This window comes from Rhipicephalus sanguineus, chromosome 1 (genome assembly GCF_013339695.2).
Source record: "Rhipicephalus sanguineus isolate Rsan-2018 chromosome 1, BIME_Rsan_1.4, whole genome shotgun sequence".
NCBI lineage: Eukaryota > Metazoa > Arthropoda > Arachnida > Ixodida > Ixodidae > Rhipicephalus > Rhipicephalus sanguineus.
Genome location: NC_051176.1, coordinates 147,529,964 through 147,556,305, shown reverse-complemented (window position 1 = coordinate 147,556,305; position 26,342 = coordinate 147,529,964). Strand labels below are relative to the sequence as shown.

The following is a 26,342-nucleotide window of genomic DNA, read 5'->3' as shown; positions in this document are numbered from 1 at the left end:
GACTGTTTTGAAAGTAATGGATTCTTTTGATTTCATCAGAAAAGTCATCGGAACACTCGACGATGACACTGCAATGGCCCTTTTGACGGACTGCGAGACTCGCGTAAAGCCTTCGCTTGCCACGAGGCATAAGCAATCCAAGCTGACTGACTTCTGGAAATAAAACTTCCGGTAAGTGTAAGCTTGCCACGCTTGCTGACTTTGTCATAAATGTGCAGCGAAATTGTGATAATTCAAACCACTTCATTGCGGCGGCGCATGTGCCGTAAAATGAGCGAATTGCGATCGGCCGGGCACACGCGTTGGGTTAGGCGTCGGTCGCAATGTATGAAAAGTGTGTAACAGCGGCGCAAAATTCATTCTCCGGTGAAAAGTTGACACTTTGTTGACCACCCCCGGCGCATCTCTACCTTTGCCCCGACGCCATCGCGGATATTTGCCGGACAATGATACCGGTTTCGTTCGCAGCTTAGTCGTTTGGCGTATGTATATACATGGTAATTTCGCGTCAACAAAGTTCCACCACAACAAAATTATTCGCGCGTCCCGTGAATTTCGTTGCAGCGGGACTCGACTGTAAAATGCAATAAGCACTGACCGCAATAACTTTTTGGTGCATAAAAGTTCACTGCGTCGACGCCACAATGTGCCACAAAATGTCTAGTCTTTTCAGTAATGGTAGAGACCGGCCTATCAATGATTATGACTTCCGCGTGACTGCGGCGATTTCTTCGTGGATAAGCATCAGAAAAAGCGAAAGCGATGTGGCGGCCGGCGATGAACGTGCCACTATGACTTATCGCCGACAACCTTATCACAGTCATCTGCAGCTATCTGCGCGGCTGCACGTGTGATGTAAACCGTTCGGATTGACGGTGGTACAAACAGTACAAGCACGCGATGCTGCTGTTCGCAAATTCAACTCCGCTGTGCAAGGTAAAGTGCGCGTCATATCGTGGAAACGAAAGTAGCTCGCTGGTGTTGAGCGGCACGGGCACCGAGAAACGTCGATGCACTTACAGCGAGCGTATACTGCGTGTTTTATTAAGCGGCAACCCAAGCACGCCGCACCTCGTTGTGCAGGATTGTCAGAACATCACGGAGACGTAGAGTGCGCGTTACTTGCAAAATGCTCGTCTTCACCATGTTGAACGAAGAGGCTACTCGCCGCACCCGTGCACGGTCTGAAGTGAAGCGGGCACGAAGAACGCAGAAACGCGCATAGTACAGCAAGCGTCCGGCAGTGATGGTGTTGAGCATTGAAGGAGACTCACTGCACGCAACTAGCCAGGGATGATCGGCTCCACGTGGCGGTACCGCGGTTCAGTAAAACGGTGTCAGTTCACTGCAAAGGCGGTTTAATTCACTCGTGCACGCAGCGGGCGTCGCTTCACGAAGCGAAAAGGCTTAACTTGTTACCGGAGGGGTTGTTAGCACTTTTCAATAAAAATGCATGGAAAAAAAAAAAAAGGCGGCTTGGTTGCCATTTACAACGAACTACTGATATAACGACCATTTTTCGCAGCACTTTTGAGTTCGTTATAAACGGATTCGACTGCATTTGGACCACCTGGTTTGTGCGGCACTCACAAAGATGAGGACCAAGTTAAAAAAATGAATGGGACATGCACTGTTGACTTATGCACTTATTTGCTACTCGTCTTTGCGAGTGCTGCATGAACTGAAAGATGAACGTGTACCAACTTGCTTAATCTACAATTGTAATGCAGATTTAGACAACATACCTCAATTAAAATGCTTGCTATTATACTGTAAATTGTTCATAGGCAGTGCTAATGCACAAAATTCGTTTTAATATTATCAGTAATTTGTTGGTGGTAAAGAGCAGCTTAAAAGCCCCTTCGGCCATGGCAGGTTGCCGCAGCTCACATGGACCACATAACGGCGTGCCAAAATTGCAGTCTTGTGATGAGACGTCTGCTGTTGAGAGCACTGCTCTGGTGAATGCGTAGCCAGAGCAATGCTTCAGACAGGAAACGACTTGGCACTGAACGACAGAAATGGCAATTTCGGCACACGCTCGAGTGGTCCATATTACAGTGCTGCAGACTACATCACCCAAGCACAATGTTCCTGATGTAGAAGGTACTGAAGTACAGTTTTCTGTTTCTTTTTTTTTTAACCTTAACATGAGATCAGAGTGATTATCAGTAACTATGTAAGCTTCCATACATGCACATTACATTTGTCATGTGTGCTATCATTTTTCTTTTGTGAACGTTGTGCAGGGTGACAGTTTTCAGAATGGAAGTGCAATGCACGGGGGCGTGGTTGGATGTATCCAATACAACATGGGATGATCAACGTTACGAAGTATGCCAAAAGCGTCAAGCAGGTCCAGTAGTTCGCTGAAAATTAGTTGGTATTAGATCATTAACAGGGCAGGGGAATTCTGCCCAGTGAAAAAATTTGTTAGCCACCACTAAGCCCACCTAGCTCTTCAGAGGCATCCACTGCCCTACCAGCACACTGCTGCTGTCATCAAAGTAAGAGCTAAGCCCCATTGCATCTTTTACGAGAAGAAGCTGTACCAAGCAGGGACTTACCCATCCTTCTGCACCTTGAGCACTTCGCCTGTGGGGAATAGGGCAGCCAGCTTATTCTTGTTTTGGTACGCTTTAGGCACTCTGCGTATATCCAATGTGTCGGGCTGAAGCTGAGGGCGCGCTGGGCTGTTCCATCGTCCACCACAATAGGAAGCCTTGATGGCAGCTCCCTTTAGGTTAGCCCCTCGCAGTGAGTGCACAGCTGCCACAGCTTCTTCCTTGTTGGCATAGTTCACAAAAGCACACCTGGATACACAAACACAGCAAACCAGAAGCCTGAATCTAGAGAACTTTGTTTCAACAAAACTACAGTCGAACCTCGTTAATACGTACCTGCTTTAAGCGTACTGACGGTTAAAACGTAGTTGCAACGAATCCCCGACAGAGTCTCATAGAGCCTAATGCATTCGCTGACCGCTTAAACCGTAGTGCTTCGTCCTACGCCTACCGGTTAGTGCGTACCCTGCGTACCGCGATAACTTTTTGTGGCATAAAATTTTGCTGCGCCGCTGAACTTCCGGACGCCATAATGTGCCGCCAAAGGTTTTCAGTCTTTTTGAGAAGTGTGTAGATTGGTCAATCACTGATTCCGACCTCTGCGTGATTGTGGCGACGCCTTTGCGGGTGAGCATCGGGAAAGAACGAAGGTGAGGCGGCGGCCACCGACGAACGCGCCAGCATGTCTTATCGCCGGCAACCATATCACAATAGGTATCTTCAGATATCTGGTCGGGCACACGTGCGGCGCAGCACTACTTTAAGCCTACTGCACGCCTTTAATAGGCGACAACCTGCACCTTAATAGGCGACAACCTGCCGCTTTGAAAAAACGAAAGCAGCTCGCTGTTGCGGAGTTGAGCGTTGCTGGTCGCGGGCGACGTGAAACCTCTTTGCATTGACGCTATCACGCTAAACGCAAGCGTACGGCACAGCAAGGGTAGCGCTGTCGTAGCCATACTGCACGCTTTTATTGGGCGAATGCCCAAATGCGCTTCCGTCCACTGCCAGGACCGCTAGTGTCGCGAAGTGCGCATCGCTTGCAGGAAGTTCGTCCTCGCCGCATCTGTGCACAGTCTGGAGCAAAGTGGGTGCGAAGAACACTCCCACGACAAATGCGCGCGTGCGCTACAGCAAGCGACCCGGCAGTGACGGCGTGAGCCGAGAAGGCTGCACGCAACTAGCCAGGAGAAGATCGGCTCCACGCAGCCGTACCACGTTTCATTGGAACTGTGTCAGTTTTCGTTTAGGAGCAGATCGCGGTACAGACGCACACACATATATCGCGGAAAGCCGACACTGTCCGTTCTGTCGCTATGCCGGTCACTGCGTTTACCAGACACTGTAATAGTTCCGAAATGCTCCTTGCCGTCGCCACCGCGCGCTATCGGGCGGTTGTGTGAGAGTACCAGAATCTTTTCTCCACTTTGGCAAAAGAGAAAGAAAAGGCTTTGCAATGGGTACTTTAGGCAATATTTGCTGTGGCACTGTATTTATTTCTTTGCTGGCGGCGATGGCGTACGCAAGGAGATGCAAATTTTTACTTGGTGGTTAATGTGTACTACCGTTTTGCGTAGTTATGCGGCGTTCCCGGCAGGTACACATTAACGAGGTTCGACTGTAATCAAGCTACTGACTGCAGACTGTGCATTCTGCAACTAGCCAACTAACTCAGCATTGCCACTGAAAGCCCATATGAAAACCGACATTTGTCAAAACATACAAATACACTCATACCTCATAACGAAGCTGAAAAAGAAAGAGCCAGCCAAAACTGCTTTATTATATCCAGTAATGCCCTTTGCTACAATATATGCCTAATGAGCTGCAGGACTAAACATGCAAAATAAGGCAACGGTAATGGTGATGCTATGCAGACACACGAGATGGGCTCGTCCACGTGGCCGCAGAACCAGCGAAACAGCAACCCAATCAAACAAAGACCAGCGTGTCAATTTTATCACTGATCTAGCTCACTCCACTGTGTGAATTACTCAGACGAGACGTAGGCCAATGAAGCTCACTATGCCAGCATGGCTTAGCTGGCGTGCAGCTGCAGCATTACCTACAATGAAGAAGAATGGCAGCCGGCCTCGGAAATGAGGTGGGTATGCGAGACTCAAGGTCACGAGCGGCCCATGTAGAATGCTTTCGGGCAGTCAGGTCCGCCGAGGCATCACAACTGGACTGTCAGCCGCGGTCTTCTGTTCAGTAAACAGCCTTCAAGGTAACCTAGACACCATTGCCATGTTCAAGGCCATGCCAGTCACGAGCATTCTGCAGCATTCACAGGCCATAATGAGAGAAATAACAGCTCACGACTACGCTTATCTCTCTACTTCTAAGCGTCCCATTGCACAATTAGGCACGAGCTCAAAGACTGTTGTGCATTAGTATCTCAGACGTCACACCCTGACAGTAATATTATTACTATTGTGCCTAGATGTGCTGGCCTGTGTGGCAGTCCACAGCAAGAGAAAGAGAGCGAGTGCAATGGCAACGAGCATGGAAGAAGAAGAAGGCTGAGCCACTGTTTGAATGCACAGGGTTCGTACAGGTTTCGATAGCCCAAATTTAAGGGCTTTCAAGAATGCAAAGCAGCATCCCAAGTAGAAATTTTTGCTGTAGCAATGTTCCCAAAATAATATAAAAAGCATTATACCTCAGAAATGCAGCAATATCCAGTCTTGATCCCATTAGGTTCCTAACATGCAGAAAACTTCACAGCATTAATGCAGCTGCTAGGACATCCTTTGCATTGAGGTAATTTTTTTTTTCACTTCTCCCATTTAACGTTTTTCAGTCTTTAGGATACCGTTCAGTTTTACTATGAAGGTGATGCACTTTATTTTAGAACTTCTCTGTTGAAGTAACAAAATGGCAGTGACTGCTTTAGATTTTTTGTCTTCATGTCCATAATTTGATCGAAAAATACATGTTTGACTGCCTAGGCATCAGGCTCCTGCTGTCTTTCACCTTTTATACTCATGCTAATACGCCAAGCAATTTAGCAAATATCCACTACACATATCATCAATGTTTTTGTACGCACAAAAGAGCAATAAAAAACACTGCATGGAACCAATCACTGAGCGTCAACAGAATGGTCAGCATCTTTAATTAGAACTTCTTACTTTTTCGTATCTGGCTCACACACCACATTTTGTTTCAGCTTTGACTTCATAAGAACAGTGGATATTCATTGAACTAGAAGCTATGTAGCTTCATTTTATGCGCAACTCGCATGACAGATATGGAGCAGGAAAAAAACAGCAGGAGTGTTGGAGGTGGAGTCGAGTCACCAAAAAGTAAGTTGAGAGAAAGTGGGAGAACGTATGCCGACAGTTCGGGAAATGAAATGAATGGTTGGACGAGGTCTTATGAAGGCAGGTTGAAGGCAGGTTAAACACAGGAGGGAAGCCATCACAGAGCGCAGCATGTGCCTCTCACAGTTTGCCTGATGAGCATTTACCTACCACAGAAGCTCCCATAGTCAATATTTGACACCATATGCCAAGAAATTCAAGGCTTTTCAAGGAAAGAAAATTTCAGGACTTTCAAGGGCCTTGAAAATGTACTTTTCAATCTCAAGGGCTTTCAATGGTTTCAAGGACCTCCACGCACACTTACGTGGCTTCACGCGGCTCAGTGCAAGGCAGTAGATAAGACACAGGAGTTTTGAAATGCCTGCCAAATACTAAGTGATAGCAAAATACGGCAGTGCAATAAACAGACAAGGACGATATGAGACATGTCCTCGGTGTCTCATTTCAGTCTTGTTTGTTCACTACACTGCCATATTTTGAAATTATGCACCAACACGCCCAACTCGCCACCAAGTGTTATGTAGTCAGCATAAAAGCATGAGGATATTTTTATTTGAGATACCTTTAGTTCGTAATATTCGTTGGCAAGTCAGTTTTACTTCATTCAAGTGAAGTTTCAAATATATATCTCTTTATGTAGATTTCAAGAGGAATTTGCTATATTCATCACTTGTTAACAGTTAAACCTGCTTATAACGAACCTCCATGTATCGAATTCCTGGATACAACGAAGTTTTTCTATTCCCCGCCGTTACTCCATAGAAGCACATGTATTTGAGACCTCTACGTAACAAAGTGGCAGCGGGAGACCCCCTCGAAATAACGAATTTTCCCCGCCGACGACCTAAAGGTGTTGACCCAAATTTTGTCATTCTTGAGCGAGCAGCAACCCGAAGCACCTTCTCCGCCGCGACGGAAACAGAAGCGGCGGCGTCGCCCTTAAGGCACGGCGACTGCGAGGCGAGAGTGAGCGCACATGTGCATGCGTGCGAGAGGCGGGCCTGCATTCCTCGACCCGGAGATCTTGCTGCCGCCGCCGCGACCTTTCCGAACCCTCCCCTAAAACCTGATCCCGCTGCATGCTGCAGCTGGCCTAGCCCGCTCTTTTTTTGCTGAAGAGAGAGGAAAAAAAGTTTCTTTTTTCAACACGCCAGCAGCGCCACCCTTTGGTTACAGTGCAAGTCTCTGCACTTCACTTCGCTAACCTGACACTAGGTGACACTACTTAAAAAGAAAAAAAAAAGAAAAAGAGGGAGTCGCAGCAGCACTGTGGCTTTCCACATTCTCCGTGTCTTTCTTTGCTGGTTTTCTTCGGTACGACGCCATCGTGTCGCTTGCTCTTTGCTTCCGACGCCTTGTGCTTGTGTGAATCGACACGCAACCACGCACCCAGTCGCTGTTGTGGCAATCCAAGGATGAGTGCTTCGACGAAGAAACGCAAGATACTGACTCTTGAGGACAAAATGGCCATCTTGGACGCAGTCGCAGTTTCTAGAGGCCAAAAAAAAAAAAAGGATGTCGCTGCCATATTTGGCATCCCACCTAGTTTTTTGTCGACAATTTTAAACGCGGAAGATGCAATTGGGAGTGCTGTGGAGCGTGGCACGGACAGCAAAAAGAAGTTGAAGTCGTCAACATACGCAGACGTCGACAAACCTGTGTTCACATGATTTATGGACATGCAGGCACGAAACGTACCCATCAACGGCACTGTTCTGTAGCAAAAGGCAAGGGACTATGCTTGCATCCTGGGCTGCAATGATTTAAAAGGCAGTAACAGGTGGCTCGAAGGTTTTAAATGCAGGTACGGGATCGTCAGCAAAGTGATCAGTGGAGAGTCCTCCTCTGCGGATAGAGATGGCGCCGACTTGTGGATCCAACACCAACTACCGGGTATTTTGGAGCGCTATGAAGCGTCGGATGTGTACAACGCTGACGAAACGGCGCTTTTCTACGAGTTGCTTCCGAACCGTACCCTTACGCTTAAAGGGGAAGTCTGCCACGACGGTAAACAGAGAAAACTTCGTTTGACTGTTCTACTGTGCACAAATTCAGATAGAAGCGACAAGAGTTTGTTCCGCTTGTCATCGGCAAAAGCACCCGACCTAGGTGCTTCAAAGGAGCCCACAGGATGCCTGTGAAATATGTGGCGAACACGAAAGCCTGGATGACGCGCAAGATATTTAGTGAGTGGCTGACAGATTTCCACAATGACATCAAGAGGCAAGGATGCAAGATTTGTCTGTTCACAGACAATTGCACTGCACACCATGTAGAGGGGCTCGAGCTCTCCAACACTGAACTGCAGTTTTTACCCGCGAACTGCACATCGCACATTCAGCCCCTTGATAAAGGAATTATTAACAGTGTCAACTGCTCATACCATCCGCACGAAGGTAGACACTGTGCAAGCAATTGAGATGCTTGAAGCGTCCTGGCGAGAAACAAGTGCTGAAACTGTTGCGAACTGCTTCCGCAAGGCCCGTATCTCAACAGAGGTTTGGGTGGTTCAGGCTGAGGAAATCAACGCCAGAGAGGAGGAGCCTTCATGCCCGCCTGATCTCGCCGAAGCTGCGCACGAATGGATTTCGCTGCGCACTAATGGAGGAGCACCGGACACGATGTGCACATTTATGATTTTTTATATGCGGACAACTGCGCTGTAACAACTGAGATGACGGATGAGGCTCTGGCAGAAACTGCCCGAGACTGCAGTGACAACAGACCTTCGGAGGACGACTCGGCACGCGCTTTGCCCTCCGCAAAGGAGGTGCTGGACGCCATCGACCTTTTGCGCTGCGGGCTCGCTGGACAATGACGGAGCAGCATTGCGTTCATTGATGTCGTACGAACGGTCAGTGCTGCCGTCCATCATTAACAAACAACAAAGCAAAATCGCGCAGTTTTTTACCGCGAAATAAATGTTTTGGGTGAGTTCTGCCGCCTGTTACTTTTTTTTCTTACGTAAGTGTTTCCTTTACGAATTTTCATGCCAAACCTCCATAAAGTGCACTGCCGATTTTTCGGACGCCCGATTTTCCGGACATGCTCGAAAATTCGGACGCTTTCGCGGCACCGTCACCAGCCCCATAGACGTCAATGTATTAGAACGTCCGAAATTTCGGATGCTGAAACTCTTCCGCATCCGATTTTTCTGACTTTCTGCCCAAATTGCAGGTCCGAAAGACATTATTTGAAGCCCCCACCACTGCCGCGTCTATCATCTCGTAGGTTCGAACCAGCGCTTTCGCGAGTCGATCTGTTTGAGACAGTAGCAGAGTCCGAAAGTCAGCTTTGCCGCAATGCCAAAGCGTTATGGGGTGAAGCAGACCAAAAATTCAAAGGGGCCGCTATCACGGTGCCATGCGGCGATGTCTACGGATAAGCAGCGGAAATGCACGGAGGCGTGATGGCAGCAGCTGGCAAACGCGCCAGTACGGCTTAATCGCTGACAACGCTTACGATAAGCATCTTCAGTTAACTGCCTGGTAGTGCATGTGGCCTAGCGCAGTTGTACGCATACTGCACGCATTTAATAGGTGAGAACCCAAACATGCCACGCCGCCATTCATGCTGTCTCTTTGTGTAAGACCGCTAAGTGCGCCACACGGACGTGTTGCCTTCACAGACAAAGCCAGCTCGCCATTGCCGTGCCCATGTGCGGTCAGGAACAAAGTGCGCATCACGAACACTTTCATGATAAATGCATGCGTACGATACAGCAACAGTACAGTGACGGCGTCAGCTTAGTTGGCGATGTGCTGCACACAACTAGAAACGATCGGCTTCGCATGGCAGCAAATGCTGCATATCGTCTGAGATTCGGCGATTTGTGTATGCATGGTTTACGTGCTCGCACGCATAGGCGAAAGCCGGACGCGTCGTCCGCTCTCCTGCCACAGTATTTGTGTTCCGCGTCATCGTTTTCAAACGCTCCGTGCGGGAGAGCCGTAATCTATCCCGCGCTTTGCTGGTATCAGCGGCGCTCATCATGAGATGCAATCTTGCAAGTGGCGGTTGGCACGCAGTTAAGCGCGGTTCGCGGCAAGTACCGAATGTATTTGCGAGAGCCTGGGCGAGCACCAAAATGCCTGATAATTGTACTGGGAGGCATTAAAGCTACTTTGGAGGTGGCTGTGGCGATTTGACCGCTTGAGCGGAATAAGAAAGCATATTCGTTTTTTCGGACTCCCCGATTTTTCGGACGATTTTGCGGTCCCTAGGGAGTCCGAAAAATCGGACATTGACTTAACGAAATCCTCTTTATAATGAAGTGCCTTGAGAATTTGTTGATTTCGTTATATCCAGGTTTAACTGTATACAGTGGAACCTCGATTATCCGTCCCCTGGTTTTGCGACGACCCGCATTTTACGACGAATCGGTTTGGTCCCGGCGAAACCCCCATAGAAATAATGTATTTAAAACCTTGGTTATACGACGCAATTTTACGCTGATCACGCATCTTACGATGACTTTTCGATTCCGTCCGAGAGAAAACACCACCTTCTTTATTCGAATTGGATGCCGACAAAAATATTCCCGAGTGCAAAATAAGAAATTAAGTTCCCCTAGGTTGTCGGTTAGAAAAGTAGAGTGTAAGACAGTATGCCTTCTTAGAATGTAAAATTTATTCTCCAGGCAGTTCATGCACTTCTGTGATCCAGTTTCCCTGGCTTAAGATCGCTTCAGGATACGCCTCGATCGCATGCGTGTCCAGGGTCGTTACCTAGACAAGCTCTCTCTAGTACACGGAGAAGCTCCAACTGGCCGTAAAGCTCATCTTTGAGATCCGGATATTTTCATGTTTTCAGTCCGTGGAAACATGCAGACACTTTTCAGGCTCGATTTGTCGGGAGAAAAATGCGCGTTGGATTCGATATATTAAAGTTAAGGATAATGACTCGCTCACACCTCATTTAAGGGGGGAGGCTACCTTCGGATACCAACTTTTTTGTTTATTGAGATATCTCAATGAAATTTTCAGGATAGACTCATAGCAAAAGCATTAGAAGAATTACCAGGGTGTCTACCGAGTTGACATTTCTAAATTCCCTGAGTTTTCCAGGTTTTCCCTGAGTGTTTTTGCTGAAATTCCCTGAGTGAAACAGAACTTTGTTTTATGTCAAGATGGGTAGAGACCATATCGCTCGGTGATGTCACTCTCTAATACGCATTTTAGAAAATGAAAATGACTTAATCCCATTTGAATAGTACATGGAACAGATAAACCTCAATATAGCAAAGTTGGTAAAAGTGGCAACTCAGTTCGTTATAGCAAAACTTCGTTAAACTGAAATTCGACCTTTCATGCAAGGCATAGTTACTGAAGGATTAATCTTAAACTGAAAAGGCCACAAGAATGCTCGACTAATATGGCAACATGAAAAAACTTTTTTTTAATTTTTGTGCGTGAAACAAAATCAATTTTGTTGAGCCTGAGATGCAGCAATCACAGTTAGATGCCTTGCCAGAGTGTCACATGTAAAGACGAAACAAATGCGGGTTTAATGCACTGTGGAATTGCGCTTGTTCTGCTGCTGCGGGTTGTCAAATCCTCGCGCGTTACCCAGAGCAATGCAACGCCTTTGCTATCATGTTGCCCAACCAAACTATTTGCTCTCCACGAACGCACATCGAAAACCATCCCACGTTAGAAAAAAAGAGTCAGTTTCACCGCGAGAGCAAAATAGTAAATCCGATAGCAACAAAGAGGAATTTTATATGAATATAGGTTAGCAGCTCGCTCCTTCAGGAAACGCAGCCGCTGCACTAAGAGAAGTGCCCTATCTATGATCTATGGCTCAGGGGCGGATTCAGGTACATAATGGGGGGGGGGGGTACAAAGGCTGAAGCCAACACTCAGCAGTGCATTTTGGTGGGTCACGCATATTTACAACAGCCCAGAGGGGATTATGGCGGTGCCTAAGAAGCCTTCGTTGGAAATGTGCATAGCGAAGCAGGAAAGGGTAGAGCAATGAGAGGTAGAGAGCAGGGACCAGATTCTCTTTACCCCTTTTGGACAGTGGCAGGCAAAGCAACCTGACAAAGGGGGCAAACTCGACAAGCAAGCCTGACAAAGGAGGTGGACGACAGGCACTGAAGGGAGGGGGCGGGGGCTGGCTTGGGGGAGGGGGGGGGGGGGCGATCGCCGCTACCGCCCCCCCCCCCCCCCCCCGGGATCTGCCACTGCTATGGCTTCAACGGAAGTTTTGCATTTAGAGCACAACACCTACAAAGGTATGAGCCGTATGCTGATCCCCACTAAAGATACCGCGGCGCACGCGACCACGCCCGCTGGTATAAAGTACGCAGTTCCTGTCGGACTCAGCCCCCCCCCCCCCCCCCTTCCCAACGCGCCGGCTCCTATCCATGTGCCCATCGCGCGAATGAGACGGTCGGCTCGTTTCATCTCTGCTTAAGCCCCGTTCGTCGGCAGCGCTCGCGCACTTTCACTCGCACATGGAGCATGCGACGCGCGGGGTGATGTAATCGCGATTTGGTCTTGATAGGGAAGATCATGGCGAAGGCAAAAAATTCGCGTCGGAGTGTCTATATAATTGCTATCGCAAAAAAAAAAAGCAATATAGCTGCGGGCTAAGATCGCATGAAAGCACGGCAACAGCCTGAATTACGGCACATCCGATTATGGTGGAAACTTTACCGTTTTCCGACATCGCGCGCCGAATAGAGCATGTGGGACCCGTGCCGGTGTCGCGAATTTCGGTCGCCGCTATGCCATGGCTCTAAAAAGTTTTGTAATTCGGCTTTGTAGCAAACACCCACGTGGTGTGGCTGGTAATTGCTAGTTGCAGCCCCAAAAAATTTCAGTCGACTGCCTAAAACTTGTTTCAGCAGTGCCCTCCTCGGGAAAAAAAAATAAAAAAGCTTTCACTTGCTGTGAATGGGCCCGTTAGTTACGCTAGCTCTCGCCTGGAAATTTATTACATTCTTCACGGAGTCCTAAATAGCATCTTTGAAGCTCGGGATCAGAGCGAGTGAGCTCTCCGATAACAGCCAACAAGCGTCTTTTTTCTCGCCAATCGGGATGGCTTGCCAGATACGAGCCTTGTCGAAGGCATCCGCTTCCTGCGCGATCGCGATCGCTTGCAAGATAACTCAAGCTCGTTACATCTACTGCTACCGCTTCTACAACTAATCATGGTTGTTACTTGACACGCGGCGATAACGAAAACACCATATCGGGCGCGAACGCACAGCACGCGCGAGAAAGATTACAGAACTACACCGCGTACTCCCAGAACATCCTGACAACATTGCACGATACGATGTGTCGTGGTTTCCCGCATGCCACGCATTAGCAGGATTCTCTCCCACTTCACCGCTCCGAAGGCGATGACAGCATCAAGGTGCGCCACTTCCCCGCAGCCGCAGCGGCCGTTTGATTTGAAAAATGCGTTCACAAAATATCGAGCAAGCGCTACTGCGACTTTCGTCGCCTTTCAATAAAGATACTGTGGATTTTCCCTGATGGGAGCACAATTTCCCTGAGTTTTCCCTGAGAATTTCCAGACTACCCAAAATCCCTGAGAATTCCTGCTTTTCCCGGTCGGTAGACACCCTGATTACAAAATTTCATGAAGTTATGTTCACTGGTTCTCAAGTTACGGCAGTATGTCAGTAGTGCACATGGTTCTCTTCTCCCAGGCCTGGAGAACTTTCAAAAGGTGCTGGAACTGTGAAATTAACTATGATGATTCCCAGATTGATACTTCAGGGGGTAACAAAGCCCTTTTTTTGAATTTCCTTGCTGAAAAGTTTTAGCAGACCATCGAATTTAGTGTTGGTGATTAGGATATTATCAATCAAACTTTGATTAACCACAATAAATAACAGACACAATATATTGAAAAAATGGGCTGTCAACCCCTCAGAAATTTATTCAAGCACATAATAAAAAAAGACTTATGGAAATTCGATGAGTGGTTCCAGAGATATGGCTGGGATAAGCAGCCTCACTAGCCAAAAAAGTCATTTTGAGAAAACGACGTTTGAAAGTTTTGAGCACATATGTAGTTCTAAAATGATCCTGCAGCATAACTGGAGGTGTCCTTTGGCACTTTCTTTCTTTGCTGCCTTTCCATGTTCTCTAGTGATCGATTCTTAGCCCTTTTCAAGCGCAGAGAATCTTTCTCGGCTGCCCGTTATATTGTAATGTGATTAGGCCATATGCTGTGGTGCTTTGCCAGCTTTCTTGTATTCATGCTATCACTAAGTCTTTCTTCATTGCAACTGATCACTGAATAATTTTTATAGGATACTAAGAGTGGCTCTCATCATGACAGCCTATCCCTTCCTCCTAAATAACAGGCAATTACGGCTAAGACATTGGGGGAATAGAAATTCCTTAGTTGTTTATTCAAGACGCGAATTGGGCAGATGTAAATTCATCTCCCTGCTTCACTCAAGCTCACTTGTAAACCTCGACTGTGATGCGCTTCACAATTCACCCGGTTGCGGCGAACACGGTTATCTGCAAGGCTTTTATTTTTTTCAGATGATTCATGAGAGCTTGTGGCGATACCACGCACGGCTCCAAGCGCGCCTAAATTGCATCAACAGTGCTTTATTTCACCTCGAAGTGCTCGGCCGCGGAGTCCGGGAAATCTGCACGCGATGTTCTGGGTCGCGGCATTCAGTGACGATGCACAATATCCCTAGGTGCGGCGACGAAAAATCGGCGCACAACATGTTTGGTCTCGCATTTCGCGACGCCGACGCGCGGCCGCTGCGCGACGAGCTTGGCTGTGGGGTCCGCTGCCGATGCGTAAAATTACCATCCGCGGTTCCGAGGAGCCGGCGGGCGATGCGCTGCGTTGCTTACGAAGAAGCACACTGCCGCGGTTCCTTTAACGCGTTGTTCTTGCCCGCAAAGTTCGAGGTTCGTCTCGCACGCCGGCGCCGTGAGCGGAGTTAGGCCTAGCGACGACTCCGAGCAGTAGACGCACCGGCCGCGGTGCCCGATGTTTGTTTCAAAGTACATAATGCGTGGTCGCGAGTTCAAGGAGTCGTCCCGCGATTATCTTCGTCACTGTGTACGAAGTGTTGATAGCAGAACCTCCAACCGCTGATCCGACGAGTCAACTAAAGGGTCGGACCAAGACGCGCGCTTACAATGTTCACTACGAGCGCGGCGTGCCATCGTAATCTGATCGGGCTTCCGCTTGCAGCTCCTAACTAAAATGTAGTTAAGTTCTACGTGATCGTCGACTTCGAGGTGTGAACACATAACGAGTGCGAACGCGTCATAAAGACCGCGACTTTCGACAGCCGTGACCTCGCGAAGCGCAAGCAGCAGCCAACGATCCCCCGAAGCGAGCATCGGACCAATGGCGAGGCGCGCTGGGGCAACATGGCAGACGCGGCCAATCGGAGGCCTCGAAACGATCTTCGGACGTTTGCTTTTTGTGCGCTTGTTTTGAGCCAGCTGAGGCGGGGAATTCGAAGACTGAGAAATGCTCGTTCCGACGAGACCAAAATATCGGCGAACGGTGGCGCCGTTGCGGAGCTATTATTTTTTGAAAATCAGTGTTTTTTTTTGCGATTTCCGCAATAACTTTCGCCACCGTGGCAGGCGTAACAAATTTTTTAAAGCACTTCTACGTGGTTTTTGGTGAAGATATTTTGGAATCTGATAGAAAAGGGTCTACAGAAACTGAAAATGCGATTTTCAAAAAAATCGATTTTATGCCATTTTTCGCGATACGAAAGCCGCGTCCCCCCTTAACTAAGTAATGCTGCCATTAGCTGCCATTTTCAAAAATAATTTAATCTACCATCCATGGAGAACCTCAGGGTCTTGTCATGGGCTATTAAGACGGTCTGTTCCCCCTTTTTGGGCAGAGCTGACTGCTACTGCCAATATTTTTAGTTTTTCGATTATACGACGCCCGGATTATACCACGGTTTTGCGTGGTCCCCTCAAAGCCGTATAATCAGGTTTCCACTGTATCCAGTTTTGTCATAACAAGGGGCAAATTATAAGGATAGAAAAAGGTGAAATAAGAGATGTGCAGCAAGCTGGTGCTCAAGAGTGCGGCATTTTTAAGCTTCAAACAGGAAGAACAGTTTCACTTTCTTAACCTTACAATCAAAGCCCAGATGGCCACATAAAAGCGACCATTGGTTTGCCTTGGCTGCATGCTTGTGACAAAAGCTGTACGGTTTAACAACAACATATGAGAGCTTGATGTAGTTTGCATACGACACGCAAGCAATGTGTGCGTGCGCTGTATTTCTCCTAGAATGACAAGAAAATATCAAAAGTTCGGACTCCCACCAAGAACACAAGTTAATGCCCTATGATCATTCAAATGAAATATTCAAACTCTTTTCAGTCAAGAAAAACTTCACCCTATGTCAGTAAACTGTGCTACTTACACAAGTTTCTTGTTTTGGTGTATTTGTCGAACTACATGGCCACCCTTGCAGAGCTTCTCGAGATCATCCTTCGTGACCCCATCAGGAAATGAAGTCAGCTTGACATCACGCAAGTCTCGTTCCTCTGCAAATTAAAGACCGAAAAAAATAAAAAAAACTCAACACTGGCCACCAGCACATTAAAGGAAAAAACGTGGCACAACACAAAAGGAAGCATGCATGTGAAACAAGCAAATTGTTGAGTAAAGCACACAAAAGGTAGGAACGTTAAAAAATAAATGTTATAAAACAAACATTCAAAAACAACAAATAATTATCGTACTGTATACTTTCTCATTCCAAAAACAAGCAAGACAAAGTCTGCATGGAGACAGTTCAGCAAAAATTTCGTTATAAACATTCCCTATTCTTACGGAAATTTTCTTCAAATGGTTGCAAGAAGAAACTACCATATAAACTTGCATAAGGGCCACAATAAAAAAAATTGAGGAATTTTAAGTGGGTGTGGCCTATGCAGAAAAAAATGTTCCGCATTTCAAAATGCCATATTTCATGTCATATTAATCACATCACTGAATTTTGTCATCAGAATTTAATTTTTTTTTTATTTCCATAAAATTATCTTGCCCAGTACTTAGCAAACAACACCCATGACATTTTTCAGGTTCCCACAACCAAAAGCATGGCCTCCAAGATCTGTATTTGAAATTAGAAGATGGCACCTACATGTTTTAGAAATTGTTAGCAAAAGTAAGTTTTTCGAGATCTGTCTCTTGCCAAAAGGTGTCGCATTCAGTTCTCCCACATTGGTGTGGGCGCTTCCACTTTCCTGAAACTGCTTGGCCGCTGCAGTGCGCGAGGGTGACGCAATAGCGTCACGGAGAAATGTGGTTTTTGCAGTAGCACGACAGATGACACTTCCGGCGTGCTGCTACCGTTTATATGCTCTTCTATGAACGAGACATATAAAAATCATAATACCGCCTCGTACATTGTAAAATTTCTTCGATTTCTGTCTGTGACATCAATTGATGGATGTGACAGATATTTTAGAATTATCGGCCATACAACGCTTGAAACGAACTGCTAGTTGTGGCCCCTGAGCAGATGACCTCTGCTGCATGCATAGTGTTATGATCGGCCTGCCTGGCTTGGCGCCGCTTTGACGCACGAGACGTTGCGGCTAAGACTACCCTGATTTCTTCCGGGTCAGCGGTTCCAGAGATGCCCCAAGAGCGGCGAAGGTCGTTCGTCTAATATTCTCAGGTTGTCTGCGCCCCTCGTAAAACCCTTTGGGCACGCCTGACCGACTGACAGATTAGGAAGAGTTGTTGGCCGTCGAGGCGGCTTGCTTTGTCGTCAAGGTGCCCCAGACAAAGGGCCCAGCGTCTGGGAACCGTCTGCGGATGCATTTCCCACATTCTCCATGGCGCCTTGTTGCCGCTGTTTCCACAATTCGTGGTCTGCCTGGCAGCGCATACCCATCCCTGCAACAGACTACGAAATTGACTTCCACGTAAGACTCAACGTCTTTGTGCTGTGCCATGTAGTGCGCGGTGGGCAGTGTTTTTCCCTCGCCATGGGACGAACTGGATGTGCCTCTTTCTCCTTTCGTGGGTTGGGAAGGAGGCGGCGTTTCACCTTCCCCTTTTGGGGGCGGAGGTGAAGATGGAAATTTTCATTGGACTGTCCTGGCCTCCATTGTTTTTTCCTACAGGGAACCCTGGGAAGGCCAGGACATAAAATGCGAGCGCCGATGCGCTCCCGACAAGTTCTCTCAAGCTCTCACAAGCTACGAGAAGCTCCCCTCGAGAGCTTCCATGATGCTAACCCCATCATGTAGCAACACGCTACCTGTAAATATGTAATAAACGTTACTGTTAACAGCTCCGGGCTCCTCTCCTCGACATCTCCCCGGGACTCTGGCTGGCTCCGGTCCTCTGGGCAGAACCCCGATTACATCAATAGGCCCCTCGCTCCTCACTCACATATTGTGTACACGCTTGCGTAGATGGCCTTGGGAGCAGGGTGTCGGAACGAAATGTTTTTCGTTTCGGTTTTAGTTTCGTTCCACCGCAAAAAGTTCTGTTCCGGAATGAAAAAAAAAAAATGTTCCGTAACAGTTCGTAACGGTATTTTTTATGCAAAATTTTCAAGTTAAGGTAGTCATAAAGAACATTAGATTTGTGATGTAGTTACTTGCCTTCCTTTTAGGAAAGTGGGACAAGGGTAAAAAACGTTCTTAAGAGGAGAGGAAGTAACTGTACCACAAATTCCTACCAACTAGCAAAAACCAGTATTAATTTTGAAGTCATAGTATTTATTTTCTCAAAAGACAAATACGAATTTTCTAATGGGCTCAATGCTTTGTGTCAAAAGAGTGAGCACGATCTCAGAAGCAGCACGTCATTGAGTGTACTCCCTGATGTGCGAGACCGCTGTTCTGATAAAAAGATAGCCAGGCCTGCGGGGAACACGCACCACAGTCACAACGAAAGCTGGAAGAGCGGACTTTGTAGAGCCCGTTGGAGAGTCTCTTGGGGCAATAATACAAGTACACATGCAAGATACCTACTACCGCATAAATCATCCAAATTTTTCTGCAGTAGAGAAATTCCCACTATGCCATTCTTCGTCATTCTTCGGAGTCTCGTGGTACACGCATCTGTAAGGCATTATGTGCACTTTGTGCTGTGACTGATGAGGATAAAGAATTATGGCTGAGCACTTTGCAGTGGGTGGGAAGCAGTGTTGAGGAATGGGCGCCTTCATTCCATTCCTTTCAATTCCTCGGAATGAAAAAACTTAGCCCATTCGCACTCTGGGAATGACCGGGCAGTTCAACTCCAATCCTGTGATTCCTCGATGTAGGAAAGGCATCTTTATAGTTTTATCGAATTAAGAATGAACGCCCCATAAAGCTGATGTCATCAGATGCATTAAGAACTTCAAAACAGTGGCGTAGCAAGGGGGGGGGGGCACACCTGGCCCATGCCCCCCGCGAAATTTTTTTCTGCCATATGCTACAGAGCACAAAATGACATTCGACCACACTTACCTCCCCGGACCCCCCTTCAGAAAAAGGGCGTGCCCACCCTCGAAAAAAAAAATTCTGCCTACGACACTGCTGCAAAAGTACGCAAAACACGTTAACAAGATCGATGGATAGTAGCTTGGAGACATATCTCACGCAGTACAACCACCCTACTAATTCCCATAGGGGCAGTTCTCCCGCTTCCTAAAGTATTTGCATCGTCAGCATGTTTGAACGAATGTTGGTGCTTTAATATTGTTTGTGCTTAAATGTGTTAATGCTAAAATGAAGACATATCATATTTTTATGCTGACAAAAGTAGTATTCAAGAAGACTAAGCAGTTTTGCCACGCGTCTGGAGCGGTCGTGAATATGGAGAAAACTAAGATTTGGTTAAAGGGGTGGTGCCACCAAATTTGTGGCTTGCGCATTCTTTGCTGTAAGCGTTTCCTATAGCTCCAGGAAGCATGATGCACGCACGAAGATTCATGTATTCTCGCTAAATAACTTAATATCGCCTTTTGATTTGGACAACTTTCGGTTTCGGTTTCTGGGCGCCGAGGTTGGGCAGTGACGTAGAAGTGTAGGAGGCGTGGTCACGTGACCACACAAGGCTGTGACGCACATAGCCAGGAAGCGATCAAAACTCTGGGAGTGATGTAGCAACCGATGCTTTGCCGGTACTACAGTGAACTAGAATGTGTTCTAGTTCATTCCAGCCGGTACGTACGTTGCGGAAGTGGCGGAGGTCCGGAGGTCACTCACGTTACTACAGGTCGATTCCACGAAAGATCAAAAAAGGGTGTATATTTGATGTTTCCGATTTTCCTGATAATTTCAGTGGTGGGAATGCCTTCCAGCATTTTGGAGCAGCCATTGGAGCAGGCAAAATCTGCTTTTGGAGCAGCTACCCCTGTGTTTGGAGCAGGCACGGACTTTTCATGAAACACACAGAGGAAGAAAATTTAGCCTAGAATTTCGCCAAGCTGCCTAAAAATTTAGCCAAGCTGCAAAGAAAGCCTGCGAAAAAAAAAAATTTCCACGTGACTAGCGCACTCGCGCGCTGTGATCGTGCTGCTCTCAGCCACTGTAGCCAGCACAGCCGTGGTTTGACCGAACGAAATCAGCTGCGGCCGCGACTCGCCGGCTCTGTTGCAGCGGTAGGCCGATAAGTTGGCGGTTGTTGCTTGGCCCGCGCTCACTAAAACTTGCATCGTCACACGCCCCAACTGGCTGACACGGGCCAAGAAACGACCGCCAACTTATCGGCCTACCGCTGTCGCGTGCCGCGATAACGTTTTACGCCATAAAAGTTTACTGCGCCACTGAACTTGCTGACGCCACAGTGTCTTCCGCCTTTTCGAGAAGTACGGAAATCGGTCGATGAATGATTCCTACTTCCGCGCGATTGCAACGATGCAAGCATAGGGAAAGAACGAATGTGAGGTGGCGGCCACCGACGACCGCGCCAGTATGACGTATCGCTGACAACCCTGTCGCAATAAGTATATTCACCTAACCAACGTTTATAGATGCACCTAGCGAACTTCTCGGGCATGCCTGTCGCGTCACGCTGCTTTAGGCCTACTGCACGCATTTAGCCGCCGATAGTTGCTGCTCGTTGTGCCGGACCGAGTTTCCACGCACACCGCTTTGTAGAAACGAAAGCAGTTCGCTGTTGCGGAGTTTATCGTTGCGGATCGTGCACACAGAAACCACGCTACACTCACGCCATTACGATAAACGCACGCGTACGGCACAGCAAGCGTAGCTCTGTCCTAACCATACTGCACGCTTTTATTAGGCGACAACACAAACGCACCTCCGTTCGCTGCCATGAGCGCTATAGAGCATCAGCATCGAGGAGTGCGTGTCGCTTGCAGAAAGCGAAGGTTGCAGCGCGGTTGCAGCGCTGCTAGGGTAGCTAGGGGTGCTAGTGCTGCTACAGTGTGTAGTGCTGCTGTACCGTTGCCACCATGGTTGCCACTGGTACTGAACTGGATTGCGTCGGCTGTCACGACGGCTGGGACGCTAGTGGCGCCATTAACAAATGCAGCAGCTCAAGATGGCGACCACGACGTACATCCACTCACGAAGCGCGCTGTCCACGAAACATTAGTTTCGGTTCCTAAAACCACGTTGTGGCGCAGCAATGGCGCAAATTAGGCAAAAAAGACCATTTTGGAGCAGTGTGGAGCAGCAATTGCCAGTTGGCGCAGATTGGCGCAATTGGAGCAGGTTTCCCACCACTGTAATTTTATATGTTGTGCACATATGACTGCACAGCACGAAATGGCAGTTCGTTTTCAAATAAAAAATTTTTTCAACACAGGAAAATTCAACAAGTGTCGCCGGTTGACGACGACCATTTTACGAAGAGTGCGTTTTCGTAAATTCGCAATCATGCTGGCAGCCACTGAAGCTATATATTACAAATATCTTTCTTTTTGGCAGACGTAGAAGTAAAGAGGAAATAGCTCTTATCATTTCATGGAATTCTGAGCAAATTATGTATTTTTAAAAATTCATGAAAAACGCTTCGTTTTTGAAAATCAGTCAAATTTGGGACGCTATGGCTAATTCTCTGAACATCTTAGCTTGTATTTGCAGTATGAATAGGCCTTTATGTGAATAATGAACCTCTGTATTTGTATTTCTCTAATAATTTTCAAAGTAGTAAATTTTCATGCTCGAAACACCAAAAAGAGAAAAGTGCTCCTCAATTCGAAAATCTATAATAAAAAAAACCCAATCTCAATTTTGTTCAAAGTCCCCCAAAATGTTCTCAAAGGACTGCAGAATGATATTATGAAAAAACATGTTGCATAATTTTTATTAGAACAAAAGCAGAAAATGTCAAACATTGTGTTTCCAGAGCGTGGTGGCTACTGCGTAAAGGACATCTCTAGTAACAAGAAAATACAGTAACACGTCTCTTTTCTTCTCTGAGCTTCGCTAAACAACAGTAATGATCTATGGTCGGAAATTGGGAACCGTTTTGTAAAGAAAAAAAGATCGTTCCAATTAAATGCATTTGCGACACCACTTAGCACGGACATTTTCATCCCTTTGGATAATTTTTGAGTAAATGCGCTTATATAAAAGCAACCAAGCTAAACGCGAAATTTGTGTAGCTGAGTCGATCATGCATTGTAAGAATGTGAGAAATCGCAAATGGCGGCAGTGGTGAACGGCGAGTACCGCAGTGCAACCTAAGAACAACAGCCACACATTGTTTGCCAGGCTTTGTCGCTCTGCACGAGAAAAAGCTGGGGTGTCGTTGCGTTGGAAGGGCAACCAACGAGTCCATTGCTGCAAGTTTGGGCTATGTTGTTGGGGATTGCCTTGTTCGACGAAGCCTAGAAAAAGACTCTCTGCGTTTACGCAAGGCAAATGCAACTCATCTGAAGAGCACCAACACAGACCAACACAGAAGAGTACAGTCCTGGACTACTTTGAAGGTATTCTCTCGAGCATAGCAACCTATTACCCAGGGTAACATGCTGCCTAACATCTAGAAGGTTCTTCCTAAAGACTGAAAAGACATGAGCAGCCAGTCGCTTGAGCCTCATACTCCATGGCTTTTCCAGAACCCCCCAGCCGCTTGTCACGGTGGGGTTTTGATCATGCTTTACACATTGGAAAATTTTTTTTAGATATGATTCCTTGGGTGGAACAAGACACTTTCTGTTTTGTTTTGAAGGGAAACAGATGGGGAACATGTGAATAAAATTTATGGTTAAAGGTTCCTTTTAGAAATTTATACAGTGCGTGTCAAACTTCAAACGCGATTTTCTCAGCTTCACATTTTTTGCCAACATGACCAGCCTTACGGATCTTTTCATTATGTTTTTGTAAGGTAATTTTGATAAATTTTATACCGTTGAATTCGTAAGAAATAGGACTGTGGAGCTATGCTATTTTTTTGTGGCTAAGATGAACATATGAAATTTTGTGAACAATAATGTGAGCTAATTGCATTTCAAGATTACACAATGTCAATACAATTGAAAGTTCTTATATGATGATATATCTCAGTGACAATATAAATAGCATAGCTCCACATGGCAGGTCTTTGACTACAGCAGCATCTTAAACAGAACCTAAAAATACTGAGGGAACGTGTCTTAATGACCCGTAAGAAATTACCTAGATTTCACTTATGCTCTCACAATTTGATAATTGAAGTACATGAAAACTAATTATATTTTTGAAAACAGGAGGAAGAAATACATATACACACCAAATTTCATTAGAATATCTCCAATAATAAAACTTTTCGTATCGAGACCAGTGTCTCCCCTTAAAATAGGGGAAGAAAAGCTGGCAAAATTGTCAGCAGGGAGACTACGTCGAGAACTAACTTTGACCACTGCAAGTGACTACTATACGTTCTCTATTTTATGGTGATAATTAAACCCTTCAATACCCCCTCATAAATAAAAAGCTGGCACATTATTGAGCTATTATTTCTGACCAATCCGCTTGTACAGTAAAACCCCGTTAATTCGGACTTCACGGGACCAGAGAGAATGTCCGAATTAACCGAGGGTTCGAATTATCGCGAGTACGATCAAAACACTAGAAAAATGTTTCCGCCACCACCAGACTTTTATTTCTTAAAGAAGTCGGTGATCGCGGTTTGCTTCGCGGAGGCAACGTGCAAGGAAATCACAATTTTGCTAAGTTCCTGCAGATCCGCGCACACTGTGCCGCAAAGCGGCGGTCTAGCTGACGCAGCCAGGTCATCCAAGCCTTTCTATTAAAGCGGTAGTCGACAGGCAGCTGCTTAATGTTCTTCAAACATCTTGGCTTCGCAGCCTTTCCTATCACCAGCAGCGGCAACTACTCTGTGCCGGTCATGCTCGTAGCCAGAAGAACCGTCACCCGCTCTGTTCTCCGTTTCCCGCCGACGCAAGGGGTCCCCCTTAAACACGATCGTCTTGTCAGGCGCTGTCTCGTCAGTGTTGAAAATGTTGCACGGCTCGTACGTAGAAAGGAGTGCGGAAAGTCCGGAACGCCAGGCCTGCACAACGCTTCACCGCGCACGTTGCGGAACACCAGGGGTGCTATCGCGGAACGATGCCTTATGCCATATTCTATGCTATTCTTATCATCCACCACTCATGGCTGGCTGATCGCGTTGATACAGTGGCTAGTACGGTCCGATATTCTAGGGACCGTAACTGTAGCGTTGATAACGCGGACGGACCGTCGCCATGTTGCCTGTTGCTGATGACAGTAGCGATGCACTGCCTTTCATTGTGTATGTGCCTCCGAGATGCAAAGCTCGTTTTAAATCTCGGAGGCCATAATCCGATCTCGTTACCTCGTTTTAAATCTCGGAGGCCATGATCCGATCTCGAAATTGTTCAGATGCGCCGTCGATTTCGGCTGCGAATCCGAATTATATCCGAACCGCAGCCGTGGCGGTATCCGCTGCTCCTTCCCCGTCTCGACCCGACCTCGGTCGGGAGTTCGAATTAACCGAAGCGCGGTCGAATCTGTCCGAATTAATGAGAGTTCTCAGCCATAGAACAATGCACATTTTGGCCGGGACCAGACGCCGCGTCCGAATTAACCGAAATTCCGAATTAACGGGGGTCGAATTAACGAGATTTTACTGTATATACAGAAAGCAATATTTTGCACCCAGCCTCTCCTGCAGTGACATAAAGGAGTCTACAAAATATTGCCATCAATGTCACCTCCCACTAACATAAGACTGCAGTAGTGAGGGTAACCCAAGCATAATATGCCCGATACATAAGAGTGTGCGCTGCATCAATTCATACATTTTGCATGCTTTTGGTGCAACAAGAGACAGTTTTCCCATACAGCAGAGCAAGACCCCAGTAACAACTCACCATAGTCAACGACAAAAAATGCTGGAATGTGATCTGAAAAAAAATTGGAGACGTACATTAATGTTAATGACACCCATATTTGATATATTGCTCACAATGCAGTGCACTCCAAAAATTTTACCAACTTAGGACTCTCAGTGAAAGTACATTGCTAGAAAAATGCACTGAATGATGTTTCTATATAGTGAAGTAAATTGCCAATTTTACATACTTTGTCATATTTTAGGTTACCTGTACTGACAGTAGTTAATGGGAGAATACTACAGTAAAACCTCGTTATAACGAAGTTGAAGGGGGAGTCGTAATTACTTCGTTATAACCATTAGTTCGTTATAGCCAATATCCATTTCTACCGACAATTAGCACGCAAGAGAGGACGTACTGACCACCAAATCCCACAGCAGCCCGCCACGCAAACGAAAAACGGCCGTCGCACGGAGAAAAACTAGCAAAAGAAAAAAAAAGAAAGAACAGCAAGGAACTGCTACTTTATTCACGCCAAACTCGGCACACCAGCTGGCGGCTCACTTAGCAGAAAAATAGTACTTAATAGACTCCTGCCGTGTCTTCCTCAGACGGATGATGGCTTTTTCGGCCGCTGCCGCTATGTTGAGTCCGTGCTCGCCGTGATCGTGAGCGCCGAAGAAGCGGCGCAGCAGGTCTGCCGCATCCAGCGCTTGCGCGGACGTCGGAACATCGGGTTCACCAACTCCGGGCTGTCGTCGACACATTCGTCACTGTTGTCATTCACCACCCCTGTCACCGCGCGCACTATTTCAGCCTCTAATCAGCTTTTCGGTTGTCACCGCGTCAGCATCGGCACTGACGTACGTGCAGAAGGTGTCGCAGTCGGGCACAACTCCGGCGTCTAGGAGAGCGTCCCACGACGCCAGGTCTTGGTCACCCGCGGCACCCTCATTGGCGGCAGCACCGATATCTTCGCTGTCACCGCCGCTGTTGACGCCAAATGAAGCATGCCGGAAGCAGTTGGCGATCGTGCTTGCTGTTACAGACATCCAAGCAGCCTGTAGCATCTCAATCGCCATGTAGAGGTCGATTGTAGTCTCGCGCTTCATGCTCATATTGAGTAGAATTCGGTCGATTACACGCTTGCGGTACCGTCAGTACCGTGCTCAACGCTACGCCGAAATC

General features: G+C 47.1%; 1 protein-coding gene across 6 annotated transcripts in view; it reads right to left on the bottom strand.

The window, feature by feature from the left end:
- LOC119399916 (nucleolin) overlaps nt 1-26,342 on the bottom strand; it is a 69,535-nt gene that overhangs the window by 20,515 nt on the left and 22,678 nt on the right. For all 6 annotated transcript variants that reach the window (XM_037666810.2, XM_049417042.1, XM_049417052.1 and 3 more), the window contains exons 5-7: nt 25,191-25,223; nt 16,290-16,413; nt 2,568-2,813 (exon numbers count right to left, since the gene is read on the bottom strand). In XM_037666810.2, the coding sequence (XP_037522738.1) occupies nt 2,568-2,813; nt 16,290-16,413; nt 25,191-25,223 (403 nt within the window). The remainder of the gene's footprint in view (nt 1-2,567; nt 2,814-16,289; nt 16,414-25,190; nt 25,224-26,342) is intronic.